This window comes from Phacochoerus africanus, chromosome 10 (genome assembly GCF_016906955.1).
Source record: "Phacochoerus africanus isolate WHEZ1 chromosome 10, ROS_Pafr_v1, whole genome shotgun sequence".
NCBI classification, from domain to species: domain Eukaryota; kingdom Metazoa; phylum Chordata; class Mammalia; order Artiodactyla; family Suidae; genus Phacochoerus; species Phacochoerus africanus.
The window spans coordinates 30,289,830-30,308,383 of NC_062553.1; the positions used below are offsets into that span (position 1 = coordinate 30,289,830).

Genomic DNA, 18,554 nt, shown 5'->3' on the forward strand with positions numbered 1-18,554 from the left:
GGAGTTCCTACCACAGTGCAGTGGGTTAAGAATCCAGCTAGAGTGGCTTGGATGGCTGTGGAGGTATGTATTTGATTCCTTGCCCAGTGGAGTGGGTTAAAGGATCTGTCCATTGATGGCCGTGGCTGTGGCTTGAATTCAGTCCTTGGCCTGGGAACTTCCATATGCTCTGGGTGCAGCCATTAAAAAGAAAAGAAAAGGAAACAGAAGCCAACCCATAGAACTCATAGAGAACAAACTGGCAGTTGTCAGAGGGGAGGAGATGAGGGGAAGAGTGAAATAGATGAGGGAGATTAAGAGGAAGATCAACAAACTTCAAGCTATAAAATAAATAAGTCTCAGAGATGTAATGTCCAGCTAGGGAATATAATCAATAATATTGTAAAACCTTTGGATGGTGACAGATCGTACCTAGACTTACTGTGGTGATCGTTCTGTAATATAAACAAATTAGTTAAGTCACTGTGTGGTACACCTGAAACTAATATAAGTCAATTATACTTTAAAATTTTTAATTAAAAAATTCTTAAGTTTATAGCCGCATAAATGGCATAAAAATTTTTCCATTAAGAAAAAATTAAAGCCATAATGAATTTCTATTCCACGAGAATTAAAAAATATGTATTAGCTGCCAGGATAGGAGCTTATGGCTTAGCTGCCTAATTTAAAAAGACATTAATTACTCACAGGTCTGCTTCTTTAATATTTGGCATAGACTAGCAAAAACTCAATTATATTTCATTTAGGTTCAATAGTTGAAGTTTCTCTAGTAATATTGAGTGGGAAAGGGTAAAAAATATCATGCTGTGTATGGATGATACATCCATGGTGTTAACCAGATTAGGAACAAGGCAGTCTAGATAGGATATGGATTTACCCAGAGATCATTTGGGGAAGACAACATTTCCTAGGAGGAAGGGCTGAAGTTTGGGGTCACTTTTAAGTTATGGTAGCAATCTGCGAATGGCAGATTTGAGACCTAAGAAAGAGACTGCTGGTTTACTTGTCAAACAAGGAAAGTAATACACACTATGAAATTCTCCATTGGGGGGAAAAAAATAGTAGGAAAATGATTCCTAAAGAGATGCATGTCTTTTAAGTAAAAGATTCTGACCAATAAATTTCAGAGGCTGCACAACCTAAAAGTTCTAGGTTTGTGATGAAATCTTGTTTCAAAAATGTAAGATGAGGAGTTCCCATCATGGCTCAGCTGAAACGAATCCAACTAGGAACCATGAGGTTGTGGGTTCAATCCCTGGCCTTGCTCAGGGGGTTAAGGATCCGGTGTTGCCATGAGCTGTGGTGTAGGTTGCAGACACGGCTCGGCTCTGGCATTGCTGTGGTGTAGGCCAGTGGCTACAGCTCCGATTCAACCCCTAGCCTGGGAACCTCCAAAAGCCTCAGGTGTGGCCCTAAAAAGCAAAAAAAAAAAAAAAAAAAAAGTAAGATGAGAATTATAATGCCTGGCCTACCTAAATCAAAAGATGGTTATAAGGGTCTGATGAGAAATGCTTCCTTCCAGAAAGCATTTTATTTTTTATTTCCTTTACAGTATGACTCAGAAATTTCACTTAAGCAGAAAATACACATTGCGTGCCTTCTAATGTGGCAGGCGCTGTCCTAAGTGCTTGAAATGGGAGCAAAACAGACAAAAACTTCATTTTCATCCAGTTTGTATTTTACTTGGAGAAATCAGACAACAAAAAATATGTAAATAATAAAGATGATAAGTGCCATGGAGCAAAGACACAGAGCGGTGTGTAAGGGGAATATTAACATTTTCGAGAAAGCTTTTTTTTGGGGGGGGGGCACACCCACGGAATGTGGAGGTTCCCAGGCTAGGGACTGAATGGAGCTGTAGCTACCGGCCACAGCCACAGCCACAGCAACACAGGATCCAAGCTGCATCTGCCACCTACACCACAGCTCACGGCAACACCAGCTCCTTAACCCAGTGAGCAAGGCCAGGGATGGACCTGCATCCTCATGGATCCTAGTCAGATTCGTTTCTGCTGAACCGCAACAGGAACTCTGAGAAAGCCATTTTCTCAATAAAAAACAAAAAAGTATATACAGAGAGACCATTTATCTACCAATGCAAATGAATGAGACAAGTACTTAGAAATCATCCCAAGCAAGGCTTGTTAGTATGGTAACCTAGCCAATGAGAGAATGAGGCCAGTTCTACCAAGGCACTGAAAAGCATTGTTTTTTGTAGTATGATTTGGGCCAGTACATATTGTCTAAAATATAGATATAAAAATACTCTGTCCATTGGTAGCCATTGTAAAACTATAATGATTCAGAAAATTCAATAAGAAATAAAACCTTACAACAGTACAAATTTATCCACCTGGGTCTCTTCCTTCAGCCTGATGGTTTTCAGGATAGTCTCTCTTGCGAATGATGCTTGACCATTAATAAGTTGAAATATTTAACATTAAAATGAGTTACTTCATATAAAAATACTCGGTATACAGTACCTGTACATATAAGTATCTGTTAAATTAAAAAAAATTTAATAGTCATGACTATATCCCAAACCTGATTGTGGACTATTCATTGAATTAGTCATGAGCTAGCCAATAAGAAGATAAAGCACCCATTTTGGAGAACGAGGATCACAATTTCAGAAATTAATTACAGTTGCCCTTGACAACACCGTTCTTTATCATCTAGACGTGAGTAATGTACACGTATGCTCACATACTTCAGGGTTTATCCTATAGTTTGAGAGTGTTCAAAGTTCCTCTATCCTTTGTTCAATGTCACTGCTCACGATCCAGCCATGTCCCTCACAAAGTGTGAAATGGAAGGGAAACGAAAGCTGATAAACATAGTGTATGTCAGTTTGGCTCTTAAAAGTAAGAGAGGAAGTCACAACAGCCAGATAAAATCAGGTTTGAGGTGTTTTCATCGGTGTCATCCCTGGTCCTCATCACCGCAATCAGGAATATACTCATATAACTCGCTACAATTGCTGGCTTCAAGAAGTTCTGAGATGGCAACACAAGGATCTTTTATTTGAAAATCAATAACAATTGCTTCTTTTAGAAAGTGCTCCTGTAAATAGCCAAGGAGAAGTATTAGGTGATCATTAAGCCTCTGACAGTTATGTCTCTTTACAAATAAAAATGGAAGAAACATCCTCCCCCAGACAGTACTGAAAGCAACTTTTATGTTCGCATGGCATCTTTTTCCATCGCTATTTTTGTAATTACAGTATTGTATTTAATTATTTACCAGTCAGTGCTCCCCTTGACTGAAACCTTTTTGGAGGAAGAGTTGCCTTTCATTTTTGTAGCCTTGGGTTCCTAGTACCGTTAGACACTATTTGTAAGTAAAAGAATAAGTAAAAGATCACTAAGATTTATATGAGCGAGTTAACCAGGTCTCTCTCATAAATACTGTTAAGTCTACCAAAAGCAGGTTGGTGAAGACTCTTGCTGAGAACAACCCAGCTCCCTTAATTGCAAGAAGCTCTGAATAAAAATGTTCTATTTCTATTTTCAAATGCAATGTAAGAGTGTGACACCATTGTGTTAACTACTGTATCTTAGTAAACGCTTTCACTTTCCAATAAAGTGAAAGCTAGAATAGGCTAGCTTGCCATTAAACTTATTAAAAGCTCCAAACGCCATTAAAGAAGTTGCCCTTCTTTGGTAAAGTTAGACTGAATCGTTTATGCTATGTAATTATAATAATTGAATATTCTGAGCAATGATTATTCAGAGACTCAGACACATTCTTGATAAATGATCAAACAGAAGGCTCTATTTTTACCTTAGGCCTTCGGAGGGTTTATTATTTCAAAATCAAGTCTATTAAACTTTGTGAATACGTGATTCCTCATTAAGATTCCTTTTGAATTCATTTGACATGTTAAAAACAATGAATCTGTAAATAATTTCTAATAATTCATAAATAAAAATTACTTAATAATATTTATCTTAGAAATTAAAGTGAATAGAACATAAGAAAAAAAAATGGGAAAAAAAAAAAAACCCAAGTAACTGATAGGGAGGGTAAGACTACAGGGGAGACTCTCAAGGTTAATTTTAGCACTTCTAGAATACTTCTATCTTCTAAATAATCTTACCAAATATTTTATTTTATGAAGTATACTAATTAACAAGTCATTTCATTTCATAAGGCAACTAGTACTGTGATTAAAAATTACTTAAAAAAAGGCAAAGCAATCATGTGTCCTTAGTTTAATCAATGTGGGACTGTATCAAATGAGGTGACATGAGCTGGCCCCTGGTGATCTATAAACCTTTATCAAATGGAAACCTTTTTATTACACTATTGCATGTAAAACATTTTGCTTAATAACCAATTTTCATTTCTGGTGGCTCCGTGCAAAATTCCTTCTACCCCAAAATGACATTAGGACAAGATGGTGTTTTTCAGTCATGTTTGTTTATTGGCCCCAAGCAGATTTCCTTTGAAACGAAATTCTCCAACAAATCTAACACTCCAAAAAGAGTTGGAGGAAATATCTACATAGCCCTTGGGCCAAGAAAAGAGAAATGGCAATTTTAAGTTTGAGGAAGTAGTAAGGATAATATTGAAAGCTATTGCAATCAGTTAGGAAACTAAGAGAACAAAATCATTATCAGTGATGGTTGATGATGGTTGAGACATCGGCCACCCCCCAAAGAAAAACTTTAACGTGCTGTTGCAGTCACCATTTCTCATAAAACACCAACCAATAGTTAGCAAATAGATCATTAAATCTTTTTAGGCTGGTTATCTGGTTTTCATTAGATCCCATCTGACTTTTTTGGAGGTTCTCAAGACATCCCTCTGACCTACCTTAGACAACTATCAATACTCTCAGCGCATTTAAGTTAAAAATTGAAATAGTTTATCTCCATCTCAATTCTATTTTTATATTTTCGCTCAGTGAAATCAAGCATTAAAAATATATGCTATGATTGCTTGATCTAAGCGGCGTAATGGCAGAAAACCAAGAGAAATTTGAAAAATTCAATTGCTCACAAAAGCATACTTTCATAGTGTTTATTTAGCAAAAAAAAAAAAAAAGCATCTACTACTTGGAATCATGTATATGCAGTATTAAATGATCATTGCAATATGTCATCAAATGTAATTAGCAAAAATATTTTTATCTGGCCACTTAGTCTAATATATGTAACAATAAATCATTGCAAAAAGTTATCTAATATAAGCTTTTCTCTGATTTTAATCAAATTCAAGTAACTTTTTAATGATAGAATATAACATTTTCTTTTTACTTTTTCTTATTAAATTCTAGGGAGCACAATTCTCATTCAAACATCCACACTAATATATTTTCAAAATTTTTGCTGACATATAAAAGTAGTTTAAATTTACATCTATTTATATTCCTATCCTAGGTTTCAACAATCATATCACAATTTTCTGAAATATTCAAAGTTAATTTTGTTCCATTTTTCTCTAGTTATAAGTATACACAGGCAAACATCTACTTAAATTTGCACACATCTTATTTTAGTTGTATTTTGAAAAAAAGCTAAATTTTCTTTTTTTTTTTTTTTTTCCAAAAAATTATAGTAAGTTACTTGTGTGAAGTAGTGGTGATGGAGGGAACTCAAGCACTGTTAACATAGTAAATGTTAGTTGCTTTACAAAATAATCCCAGAATATAAAAGCATCCTTAACACTGTTCTGAAGGACATTTTCAGAGAGCAAATCATATGATGAGATTATTGTAAACTCAATATGTGAAAGCTATATACAGATTTTGGTTATTTTTTTCATTTTTTTAAAAATTTTATCATTGTATGCTACAATAAAGTACTGGAAGCTTACTGTACCATGTAACAGTCAACTACAATTGCAATCTCAGTTTATTAGCTTTTCAGACCCAGAACTTTAGCCCATGCAGCATAAAGCCAAAGAAAAAGATCTTTCCTGTAACCACTAGCTGACATAATTTTTTTTAACTCAAAAAAGGAAAACTAGATTGTAATTAAATACTCACCTCTTGGTGTCTTGAAATATTCTGGCAAAATTAAAATGAACATGATCACTATTGCCAAAAGTAATTTAAGGAGGGCTGTTTTTGTCATGTCTATTCACATGACACATGTGTTCCCCTCAAGTACATTGAAGGCATACTTCTTCCTGGTTTAAGTTTCATTTCTGAGGTACTTTAAGTGCATGCATTTGCCTCATACTCATTTCCTTTTTGGTAAGACTTTGTAAAAAGGAGGGCTTGAACTGAGACTTCTTCATTTTGAGTCACTTTCCACTCAGAAAACTATCTTCTTCTTCTTTTTTTTTTTTTTTCAGGTTTAAACTTCCTTTATTTCTTTGCTCATTTACTTTAATGAAATTATATTACAATTCTGGTTGAATCTATATTCAATCTTTAATGGCTATGCAAATATTCATGGCTGAGCCAAGCATGTTATGTTTGTGTTTCCTTCCTTGTGTACATATTTGTTTTTCCTGGAGTTAAATTACCCCTGTCTTTTCATTCATTTACTTTTTGTTGAGTCTCTAAGTCTCTTTTTTAGCAGTTCTTTAAAATTCTGTGTGATTTTCTGAGGATGAGCTAACCCATGAGCTCTACATTTTTTCCTGAAGACATTCCTTCTGGAAGGTTCTGTCCTCTTCTATCTGGATTGGTTCATCAGATCCTGCATTATTGTCATCATGGGACTTTACTATCATCTTGAGAATGATGTGCTTAATCCTAATTTCTGGATCCTGTAGCTTTATTTTTCTTATTTTTCAGATCTAAAAATGTCTTGACTATGTTCTCAGCTGTATGATAGGTGGGCTTGGTATAGAATTCTAGACTGAATTGTCACTCGGGATTTTGAGGTATGGCCCATTGTCTTCTAGCTTCTAATGATACAGATGAGAAGTTTGTTGACCTGATTCCAAGTGTTTTGTTATGTGACCTATTTTTTCCAATCTCAGGAAGTTTTAGAATCTTTATCTCTGGTTTGAAATTTTGGAATTTCGCATTTATATGGCTTGATATAGATACTTTTAAAATTCATTATGCTAAGCACTGAGTGTGCCCCTTAAAACTCCATCAGTTCAAGGGGCATTTTTTGAATTAAATACTTGAGAATTTCATCCTCTTGTTTCTTCTATTCACTCTTTTGAGAATGCTGTTAAGTTCTGGCTTTTCAAGATTATTCTGATTTTTTTTTCTTATTTTTCAATTCTATTCTTAATCTCCTTGTATCTTTTACTCTACTTTTACCGTTTCTTTATCATCCAGACCTTTAATAGACATCTTTTTTCCCAGGTTTTATACCTTTCTAAGGGGGTCTTCTTTTAATTTAGTCATTTTAAACTGTAGCTTATTTCTGTTTTAAGGTTAAAATATATTTCTTTAAAGATATATGAGGGAGAGTTCCCTGGTGGCCTAGCAGTTAAGGACTCAGCATTGTCACTGCTGTGGCTCAGGTTTGATCCCTGGCCTGGGCACCTCTAAGAAAACTATCTTCTATTAGCACTTTCAAAATGTCATCTAAGCAACAAGAGTAGAGAAATGATCTCAAGAGGTAAAGGGGTCTGTCTTTTCCTCATTTAAATTTAAATCTATTTCCCTATGCTCACCAAACTGTGTGAGTAAAAATAAACCCACAATACAATCACCAAAATGAAATGATGAATATCAGTTATGTCTAGGTTACAAGGACATCATTCATTCATTCACTTATTAATTGATGGTTGACCCCCTTTTACATGCCAGGCACTGTCCTGGCTTCTGGGGTTCAGAAAACAACATGTCTCAAGACAGTAAATAGTACAATGTGTAAGGATAAACTAAAGACACCTGCAAGATTTTGGTTCTACTTTACTGCTTTGTATAAAAGCAGAAGAACAGAACTTGTCATTATACCTATAAACACTATGATTATTAGTTCAGAATCCACATTTTCCATTCCTGTTTCAAAAGAAGATATCTCATTATGATAATCCCAGTGAAATAAAGTGCATTGTCTTAGAATATAAATGAAGGATAGGCAGAATTCATGGTGAATAAAGAATCTGTGCAAAGGAATATTTTTATTCCATTGTTTTTTTTGTTTGTTTTTTTGGGGTTTTTTTTTTTTTTTTGGTCTTTTTGCCTTTCTAGGGCCGCTACACCACAGCCACAGCAACTCGGGATCCGAGCCGCGTCTGCAACCTACACCACAGCTCACGGCAACGCCGGATCCTTAACCCATTGAGCAAGGCTAGGGATCGAACCCGCAACCTCATGGTCCCTAGTTGGATTCATTACCCCCTGCGCCACGATGGGAACTCCCATTGTTCTTCTTCTCTGGTTTTAAAATAATAGGTACTAGATATCTCCCATCATTTTCTCCCTACCCACACCCTCTCGTACCCTCACCATCCATTTCCATTTATCCTATATCTTGATCTTACCCACCCACCTGGGGGCTTTATGGAACAATGGGAAAGCCAGGAATAGGAAGTAGGGAACAGAGGTCATGTTCTGAATATATTGTGAAAATGAATTAATTTCATTTTCGTCTGATCAGGGACAACAATTTGATGGGCAAATGGGAATCATGAGTGAAGGGGGCTTAGGACCAGGGTCTAAGAACAGTCAAAATGGGAGTGGGGAGTTCCCATCATGGCTCAGTGGAAACGAATCTGACTAGCATCCATGAGGACGCAAGTTCAATCCCTGGCATCGCTCAGTGGGTTAAGGATCTGATGTTGCCAAGAGCTGTGGTGTAGGTCTCAGACGTAGCTCGGATCCCGTGTTACTGTGGTTGTGGTGTAGACTGGCAGCTGTAGTTCTGGTTTGACCCCTAGCCTGGGAACCTCCCTGTGCCATGGGTGTGGCCCTAAAAAGTAAAAAAAAATAAAATAAAATGGGAGTAGACTTTAGACATGACTTATTTCATGAACAGCATCAAGGATCATTCAAAAGGCGTTGCTGCCATGGCTCAGAGGTTAACAAACCCAACTGGGATCCATGAGGATGCAGGTTGGATCCCTGGCCTCGCTCAGTGGGTCAAGGAAACGGCGTTGCCATGAGCTGTGGTGTATGTCGCAGACATGGTCCCGATTGGCATTGGCGTTGCTGTGTCTGTGGTGTAGGCTGGCAACTATAGCTCCAATTCAGCCCCTAGCCTGGGAACTTCCATATGCCACGAGTGTAGCCCTAAAAAGCAAAAAAAAAAAAAAAAGGGATCATTCAAAGGAACAGAAGAATTGATGAGAGTTTTGGCCTGCCCTAAACTGGACTGAGACATAATGTCAGGTGGCGTCTTCAGTAGAGGTGCCAGTAGGGACCAGTAGGAAACCGTGTTCCTTAATTCTCCCCTTATCAAAAAAGTATTTATTTGATATAGCATCACATCAGTTTAATCGCTGGATTTCTTTTTTTTTTTTGTCTTTTTTTTTAGGGCTGCATTCATGGCATATGGAGATTTTCAGGCTAGGGGTCAAATCGGAGCCACAGCTGCCAACCTATGCCACAGCCACAGCAACACCAGATCCTTAACCCACTGAGCGAGGCCAGGGCTTGAACCTGCATCCTCATGAATGCTAGTCAGATTTGTTTCCACTGAGCCACAGCAGGAACTCCTAATTTTCTCATAAAGGCAGTTAAACCACGTCCTCTTTTATCTTGCTTTTATATTTTTTCTTTCTAATTTTGATTTTATTGAGACTATCTTTGTTAGTGTCTCTTCTATGAACAATAGAGCTTTGGTTCACTTGATAATTCTTTTGTTCGTTATAAATTTTATGGACTTGTGAGGTTTTAGTGTGTGCGCAGTGCTATTTCTTATAGACCTACTTCTTTCCTCCTCACCCCCTCTCCCCCAGTGTGAGCTCAGCCTGGTCTTCCTATTCTTGAGCACCTAGAAGACAGCTTCCCCAGCTGCTCCATGGGTCTTTGGTCAATGATGGCCTGGTTCATATTATCTGCAGCTGGCTTCTCTGGTGCCACGCAGATGGAGGATGTCAGGAGACTGGCCCAGGGTCCTGAAGTCCCTGACCATGCCTGGCTGCTCTGAGAATGTAGGGAGTGAGCCTCTCATATCTGGCCTATAACCCACTTGCTGGACACCAGTGCGTCCTCTACGATTTAGCAAATCATGAGAAATGTATGATATACCTTCCGATAGTTCAGGAATCTTTTATTGTCCTCAACTGTTCTATTATATTTTAATCTAATTTTTATAAATAAGTTTGATCTTTCTGCCTATGGTTACTAACAGCTTAAAATTTTCGCCAATGACAAGTTCCAAATATCCCTTCAAGTCCTCCAGGACTCAATTACAAGGGTGAAAAGGTTGTAGTGTCTTGCTTTTTTTCTTTAGTGTCATAATTTATCCACTAAAATGTTTTATTACTGAAAGTTCCACATAAAGTAGGTCATTAGATATTTGCATTTTAAACACCAGCGGTCACAAAACTTTAAGAATTAAGCTGCAGTATCTTGTGGGTAATCTAACTTAAAATGATAGTGCCCTAGGGCATTACCATTGTGGCTCAGCGGAAAAGAACCTGACTAGTATCCATGAGAATATGGGTTTGATCCCTGGCCTCGATAACTCAGTCGGAGATCCAGCATTGCCATGAGCTGTGGTGTTGGTTGCAGATGTGGCTTGGATCCCGCATTGCTATGGCTATGGCGTAGGCCAGCAGTTGTGGCTCCTGTTTGACCCCTAGCCTGGGAACTTCCATGTGGCACGGGTACAGCCCTAAAAAGCAAAACAAACAAACAAAAATTAGAAATAAAGAAACAGAGGTTGTGCTAACTCTTTACATTTTATTTTGAAGGTAGAACTGAAGCAACAGAAAAGTTGGAAACAAATATGCAGGAGACAGGCCTCTAGCATGTGTAAGAAACTTTCACAGCCTTATTTGCGGCTTTGAAGGACAAAGATGGAGCAAGCGCTAAATCTTTAAGTGTATGACTCTGGGTTATTGTTAGAATTTCATGTGGGGGAGTTCCCATCGTGGCGCAGTGGTTAACGAATCCGACTAGGAACCATAGGTTGTGGGTTCGATCCCTGGCCTTGCTCAGTGGGTTGGGGATCCAGCGTTGCCGTGAGTTGTGGTATAGGTTGCAGACGTGACTCGGGTCCCGTGTTGCTGTGGCTCTGGCGTAGGCTGGCGGCTACAGCTTCGATTCGACCCCTAGCCTGGGAACCTCCATATGCCGAGGGAGCGGCCTAAGAAATGGCAAAAAAGACAAAAAAAAAAGAATTTCATGTGGGTATTTGCCCTCAGGAACTGTGAGAAGCCAGCAGATTCCCAGAGCTTGAAAAGCCAGGAAGAGTAAAGGGCACTCTTTTTCAGATGCCCACCCCCCCACCCCATCCCCCGCTAATTCTCTACCGTCACCTCTCTGTCAGCCCAACATCTACACTCCACAAAGTAAGTTATTTCTAAAGACTTTACTCAAATTTTAATGGTCCTTAGTTCAAAATTCATTTATCCATATTCTGTCATTTTAAAACTTTTTTTTGTTTGTTTGTTTGGTTGGTTGGTTTTTTTTTGCTTTTTTAGGGCCACACCCTCAGCATATAGAAGTTCCCAGCCTAGGGGTCCAATCGGAGCTACAGCTGCCAGCCTACACGACAGCCACAGCAACACTGGATCCAAACCCCATCTGGACCTACACCCCAGCTCACAGCAATGCTGGATCCTTAATCCACTGACGGAGGCTAGGGATTGAACTCGCATTCTCATGGATACTAGTCAGGTGTGTGACCACTGAGCCATGATAGGAACTTCAACAAACTATTTTATATAGCACCACCATATGAATAGTCACATGCATAAATCTTTGTGTGAGTCTGATCATAGCAAAGAATTACAAAAAAAGAAAAAACGCTATAAAGATTTTTGGAGTTCTTGATTCATATAGACCACTGTCTTCCAGATGATTGTGTCAACATATGCGCTACACACAATGCCCTGGGGCCACTGGACTTCAGCACTGGCCATTTTATTCTTTTAACCTTTGTCAATTTGAAAGGGAAAAACCCCAAGAATTTGTTTGCATTTGCATTTCTTTTTTTGCTAGTAAGTCTGAGCATTTTTCATGTTTACTGGCAACTTGAATTCCTTCTCTTGTGAATTGTGTCATCATGTCGTTTATTGAGGCGCTCACATCCTTGTTGTTGCTTTATGGGTCTCTATTCTCTGTTGGAAATATGTATTATTTGCCACATATGTTGCAAACTTTTTTTTCTAGGTTGTCACGTCCCTTTTTGTTTTGCATATGGCGGTTTTCTTCTCCCCCAACTATGTCATGACAGCTTCCAAAGCACCTCCACAAATATCAGATTATAAAAGGAGGGTGACTACAAATCTGCAGTTACTCGTCCACTGTGGGCTTCTCCCTCCTACCTCAGTGAAGGAATAAATCTAAAATGCAAGAGACTGTTGATATTGTACTAATGTTCAACTTTCCTGAGTCTTATATTTAATATTTGAGACTTGGGTTCTTGAACTACTTTAATGTATCTATACTTGTAATCAACAAAAGTCTTAAATAACTATACATTGTACGTTGGATACAGTTTTTTAAAATGACATAATCCTTAATCTCAAGGAGCTGCCTCTACCAGGAAAAGAAGAGCAACACTTTTTTTTTTTTGTCTTTTTAGGTCACACTCGTGGCATATGGAGGTTCCCAGTCTAGGGGTTGAACCGAGCTGTAGCCACTGGCCTACACCACAGCCACGGCAATGTGGGATATGAGCCACATCTGCGACCTACACCATAGCTCATGGCAACACTGGATCCTTAACCCACTGACTGAGGCCAGGGATTGAACCTGTGTCCTCTTGGATACTAGTCAGATTCACTTCTGCTGAGCCACAAGGGAGCTCCACAACCTGCTTTTTAAAGATAATAAATAAGGAGTTCCCTGGTAACCTAGCAGGTTAAGGATCCTGCACTGTCACTGCTGTGGTTCAGGTTGCTATTATGGCATGGGTTCAATCCCTGGCCCAGGAACTCCCACATACCACAGGTAGGGCATAATAATAATAATGATAACAATAATAAATGACAAAATGATTTTTGGATTTAGTGTCTATGTAGTTATCTTGTATATGAAATATACACTTGATGTAATGCTTTATATGAGCAATTTTTAAAAAAATATTTCCTTGTTGAAACTACCCTCAACCTGCTCACTATATAGTCTGTGGAAAGATCTTTTGCGGTTAACAAAAACAATAGCAATGCTCAATTTATTGAACATTTACTATTTGCATTACCCATTGTTGATCTAAAACAATTAGACTGCCAGTTATTTCTCCAACCAAAACCAAAAATGAGTTTATTCAAGATCAGCCAAAAAATGCACTTCAGAGTGTGCAACCACAGTGAGCCATGAGCAAGTCCCCCAGCAAAAATGGAAATGAGAACTCTTTCAGAGAGGGGGAAAGGAAGTTGAAAGCTATAGTAAACAAAGAGTCCTTGGCTTTTCATTGGCTGAGTTGTGACCCTCTCTCATTGGCTGAGCTCTTGCCAGGCCAGAAAAGGAGTCTTTCTTCTTCCTGCTGAGCTCTGCTCTTGCTGTAGGGCCAGCAAGCTGCCCCCTCTGGTCTCCCAAATCTATTTAATTGAGGTTTCTGTTTATTAATTTTTATATTATTTCAGGTTTTATATGGATTATTTTAGTCCATCTCCAGCAACTTTCTGAGGGAGTTTCTGTTGTTGCTCCAATTTTATAGCAAAGAATTTGAGGTGGAGAGACATCAGGTAATGTGTTTAAAATCACACTGGTAATAAACAGTAAGGCTAAGTTTCAAACCCACAGGCTCCGACTGCAGACCTCGTGTTCTCAGTCACTGCGTATACCCCCAGTTTAAGACTGTATGAGACCACGCATCTGTCAGGAAGGATCACTTATAAAATAACACTAATAGCAAGCACAAAGGTAGCCCTTTCTGTGTGCCAGGTACTGCTCCAGTGCAGGGTTTCTCGTGGGTGGCACTACCAACCTTCTGGGCTGGATAACTCTTTGTAGGGGCTGTCCTGTGCATTGTAGGATGTTTAGCAGCAGATGCCAGTAGCAACCCTCCCCACCCAAGTTTTGACAATAAAAACAAAACAAAACAAAACAAAATGTCTCCAGACAATTCCCCAGATGTCTCTGGGGTGGGCAAAATCACGCCCAGCTGAGAACTACTGCACTAAACCCTTCATTTACATGAAGTCGTTTAATCCTCATAACAACCCTATGAAACAGATACTGTCATTATGTCCCTTTCACTCCAGACCAGTTCTACTCTGGGTAATCTAATCCACCAGAAAGTGAATTTAAAAGACAATTCACAATCTGGATCATCTTAATTACCTCTAATTGTATTACTTGCAGATGAATCACCTACTTGGGCAACTGCAGAGATTCCTGGATTAACACATTTTGTTGGGGGGAAATAATCTTTTTACTAATGAGATCTGCCTAAGTATAGAGAGGGTTTGGGGAGAAGCGCCACTGTCCTCCTTCATTTTGTAGTTCATTCACCAAATAGCTCCTGACCACCGACTGGGTTAGGCTGTGTTTCTGAACCCCGGAGATGAAACGGCAAGGGAAGCAAAGCCCTGGCCGTCACATCCTAGTGGGAGAGCACATACGTTCCAGTGACAGACAACAATCAAGAAAAGAAGGACAATGGTTTGTTTTCAGCTAATGTTAAGTGTTCTGAAAAATAATAATAATGCAGAGTATGATGTGCTAACAGAGAGCTGGGCAAGGTACATGGTGGTTCAAATAGGCTTTGTCTTTTTTTTTTTTTTTGCCTTTTCTAGGGCTGCACCCGTGGCATATGGAGGTTCCCAGGCTAAGGGTCGAATCAGAGCTGTAGCCACTGGCCTATGCCAGAGCCATAGCAATGCAGGATCCGAGCCATGTCTGCGACCTACACCACAGCTCATGGCAACACTGGATCCTTAACCCACTGAGCAAGGCCAGGGATCGAACCCGCAACCTCATGGTTCCTGGTCGGATTCATTAACCACTGCGCCACGACAGGCACTGCATCAAGAAGGCTTTATATGATTTCTTTTACAGGGCACTGGGGAAATGCCAAAGCCCAGGGGTTGCCAGAGGCTGGAGGCAGAGGGAAGGGCTGACTACAAAGGAGCACGAGGGAACTTTCAGGGAGATGGAAATGTTCCCTATCTTGATTATACCTGGACAATGGCGATGATGAGACCACTCTATGCCCAACTCTAGCGCTGTACACTACAAAGCGTAGATTTTACTCTGCATAAATTGTAGCTCAATAAATATAATCACACACAACCCCCTTCCGCCACACTCACTTTTTACTGTTTTAGAAATGGAGATTACTCGAGTTCCCTTCGTGGCTCAGTGGTTAACCAAACCGACAAGGATCCACGAGGACGTGGGTTCAATCCTTGGCCTTGCTCAGTGGGTTAAGGATCCGGCGTTGCCGTGAGCTGTGGTGTAGGTTGCAGACGAGGCTTGGATCCTGTGTTGCTCTGGCTGTCGTGTAGGCCAGCGCCTACAGCTGTGATTCTGCCCCTAGCTGTGAACCTCCATATGCTGCACCTGCGGCCCTAAAAAGACCAAAAAAAAAAAAAAAAAAGGAAATCATTGAGAAAGGGGGTGGGGTGTTGTTTCTGAGGCTGGGAGTGTGGGCCAGAACTTAAGCTGGAGAGAAATCCAGAGAGAGCCTCAGGTCAGGCCAGCAGGAGACCACAGCATTGCCCCTGCCTGCCTTATTACGGTCAGTGGCTGTCGTGAGGCTGTTGCACAGGAACTCAGGGCATGTGGGCATACAGGGGGTCACCCCTTAGCAGCCAGTTCAGCCAGGCCGACTTGGGATATACAGCCAACCCCTCAGAGAACCGGAAAAGGTGCTCAGCTTTGTTCAGACCACAGGCTGCGGTTCATTGAGCTGCCTTCTCTGCTCACCTCCCCTCTGTGGCAGATCTGGTTTGCTCTGCTGCCACCTTGTTTTGAACTCTCGAGGCTGGGCAGAGTTCACCGGAGGTCTTCACGCATAGGCCTCCTTCACGTGCCCAACCCATACATGGCTGCTTTGCCTACGCTGTCCCCACCCATCACCCGTGACAGGAAAAGCAGAGTCTGTTTTCACTAACAAACCCCGCTGCTCTGAAAGATAGCAGCTTGTGCAGGAAGGAACCTGTTGGAGCCACTTTCCTTAAAAGGAGTATGAGGCAGGCTTGTCTGCCCAGGCAGTGCCCGCAGAGAGGGCAGGCGAGAACGGAAAGCCACCCTGGAACAGGATTCCTGGGACAACTGTTGTATTTCAGTCTCTGGGAACAAAGTTTCTGGCAACTAACTGGACCTTGAAATGTATTACCATGTTAATGACATGTATAAAGAACTAGACAAGCATATGGAAACATTCCTCGTGATGCTAGAGAATAACAACTTTGACTCTTTGGAAAATCGAGTAAAATCGATTGCTGAGCATCTAAATGTTTTAGGTCCAAGAGATAGGTCCAGCCTCAGATAAAAAAAAAAAAAACCGGCTGCAACAGAAGGGTTACTTCGAATCCTCACTAATACCATTTCCTGGTTTTTGATGGCAATGGAGAGAAGGAGAATCAAACATATTCATAACTTGATATTGAAATGCCCTCTTGTTACAGCCAGTTTTGTTGCTTTTTTTTTTTTTTTAATCCAAGGCTGGACCTACTGCATCTCATACTCTGAGATGCTGAGCAACTAATTATACTCTATTTCCTAAAGAGTCAAAGGTTGGTTGTTTTATTCTAGCATCATGAAGAATGTTTCCATTGTGCTTTTCTATCTCTTGATGACCTGCAATCTGTAAGTAATGTTATTTCTTGATTTTCTTGGGGACAGAGGGGAGGAGAATGAAATGTTTGTTTTCTTCCCTCTTTGTCTTGCGAGACCATTGACTCTGAGACTGTTTTCGAATGTGTGCAGTGTGTGCCACCTTCCAGTCACCCACTCGTTTTATATCTCAGGTCAGCTGCTTGTTACTCAGCCAGAATCTTTACTCAAGAATTCCATGCTTGGAGTTCCCGTCATGGCTAAGTGGTTAACGAATCTGACTAGGAACCATGAGGTTGCGGGTTCAATCCCTGGCCTTGCTCAGTGGGTTAAGGATCCGGCGTTGCTGTGAGCTGTAGTGTAGGTTGCAGATGTGGCTCGGATCCCGAGTTGCTGTGGCTCTGGTGTAGGCTGGTGGCTACAGCTCCGTTTAGACCCCTAGCCTGGGAACCTCCATATGCTGGGGCTGCGGCCCTAGAAAAGGCAAAAAGACAAAAAATAAAAAAATAAAAATAAGGGCAGTCATATAAACAGCCACCGTGTGCTAACCACTTGCTGTGTTGCAGGCCCGGGGCTAGTGCTGGCTCTGTGTTACCCCATGGGACCCCCTCCGTGAACGCAAGTGGGAGGCACCAACCCCTCTTTCTACCCTTGATGCCGCTGAGGCCTAGAGAAGCCATAGGACCTTTTTCTCAGGACCCCCGTCTGCCAGCCCCCATGGAGGCACCAGACAGCCCCTCAGGGGGGCTTGGTTCAATCTCCCCCAAGGTCTTCTCAGCTTCCCCACCTCCAAGGGTGGAGGAATCCCTGCCGCCTTTCCGATTTTTCTGCTTCCCAGAAGCCTCGATGTCTCCAGAAGTTTACTGAGCTTCTGCCGCCTTGCTGGGAAGGATGTCGCAGACATTCTGGGAACCCAAGGACTTCTTGGCTCTGTCGTGTTCCTGCTCTCACAGAGGCTACTGTGCTGGGGGTGGACCCTTGACCACACACTCACCTGGACTCCAGAAGAGATGGCCCCACATCAGCTCTGTGCCTTCCTGGGGTGGGATCTAGAAGAAGTTTGCAGAGGTCATTTAGTTCATTGCTTCATCTTTAGCACAAGGATGCTTCTTTTTTTCTCATGCCGATTCCCCAGTATGATTACACATCAGCTTTTCTCAAAATGCTCAGAAGACTTTTCATTTTGACTCAAGCCAAATTGGCCTTATTCTCCCCCTATCAAGACCGGGGATTGGAGTTCCCCTGGTGGCGCAGAGGAAACGAATCAGACGAGTATCCATGAGGATGCAGGTTTGATCCCTGGCCTTGCTCAGTGGGTCAAGGCTCTGGTATTGCTGTGAGCTGTGGTGTAGGTCATAGATGTGGCTCGGATCCCATGTTGCTGTGGCTGTGGCATAAGCCAGCGGCTACAGCTCCAATTAGACCCCTAGCCTGGGAACCTCCATATGCCACAGAAGCGGCCCTAGAAATGGCAAAAAGACAAAAAAAAAAAAAGATTCCGTGCTAAATACAGTCCCTGAATCCAGAATGCAAGTGTGAACACAGAAGGATGTGTGTACTTTGAAAAAAGATGAACACAATGGAGGAGGAAGAGGAAGCATGATAACTGATAAGAACTTTTCAGTTGACTTAAGTGTCTGAATCATCTTTAATATTCTCACTCAAACAAACAGCACAATGCCTTCCGTGCTGTAGGCCCCTTCATCCATCCTCTCTGGTAAGGATTGCTGCATGAACATCCCATAAGCAAACTGTCACCATATTGACAAACCTAAATGCTTAACCCTGTATA

General features: G+C 40.7%; 1 protein-coding gene across 5 annotated transcripts in view; it reads right to left on the bottom strand.

The window, feature by feature from the left end:
* The window catches only part of TMEM156 (transmembrane protein 156), a 51,868-nt gene extending 45,709 nt beyond the window's left edge, over positions 1-6,159 (bottom strand). For 2 of the 5 annotated variants that reach the window (XM_047798726.1, XM_047798723.1), the window contains exon 1: positions 5,993-6,157. In XM_047798726.1, the coding sequence (XP_047654682.1) occupies positions 5,993-6,080 (88 nt within the window). In that variant the 5' untranslated portion in view covers positions 6,081-6,157. Of the gene's footprint in view, positions 1-2,710; positions 3,064-5,992 lie in introns of all 5 variants that reach the window. The other 3 variants (XM_047798728.1, XM_047798727.1, XM_047798725.1) reach the window with 3 other exon arrangements.
* Between the last annotated feature and the right edge of the window lie 12,395 nt (positions 6,160-18,554).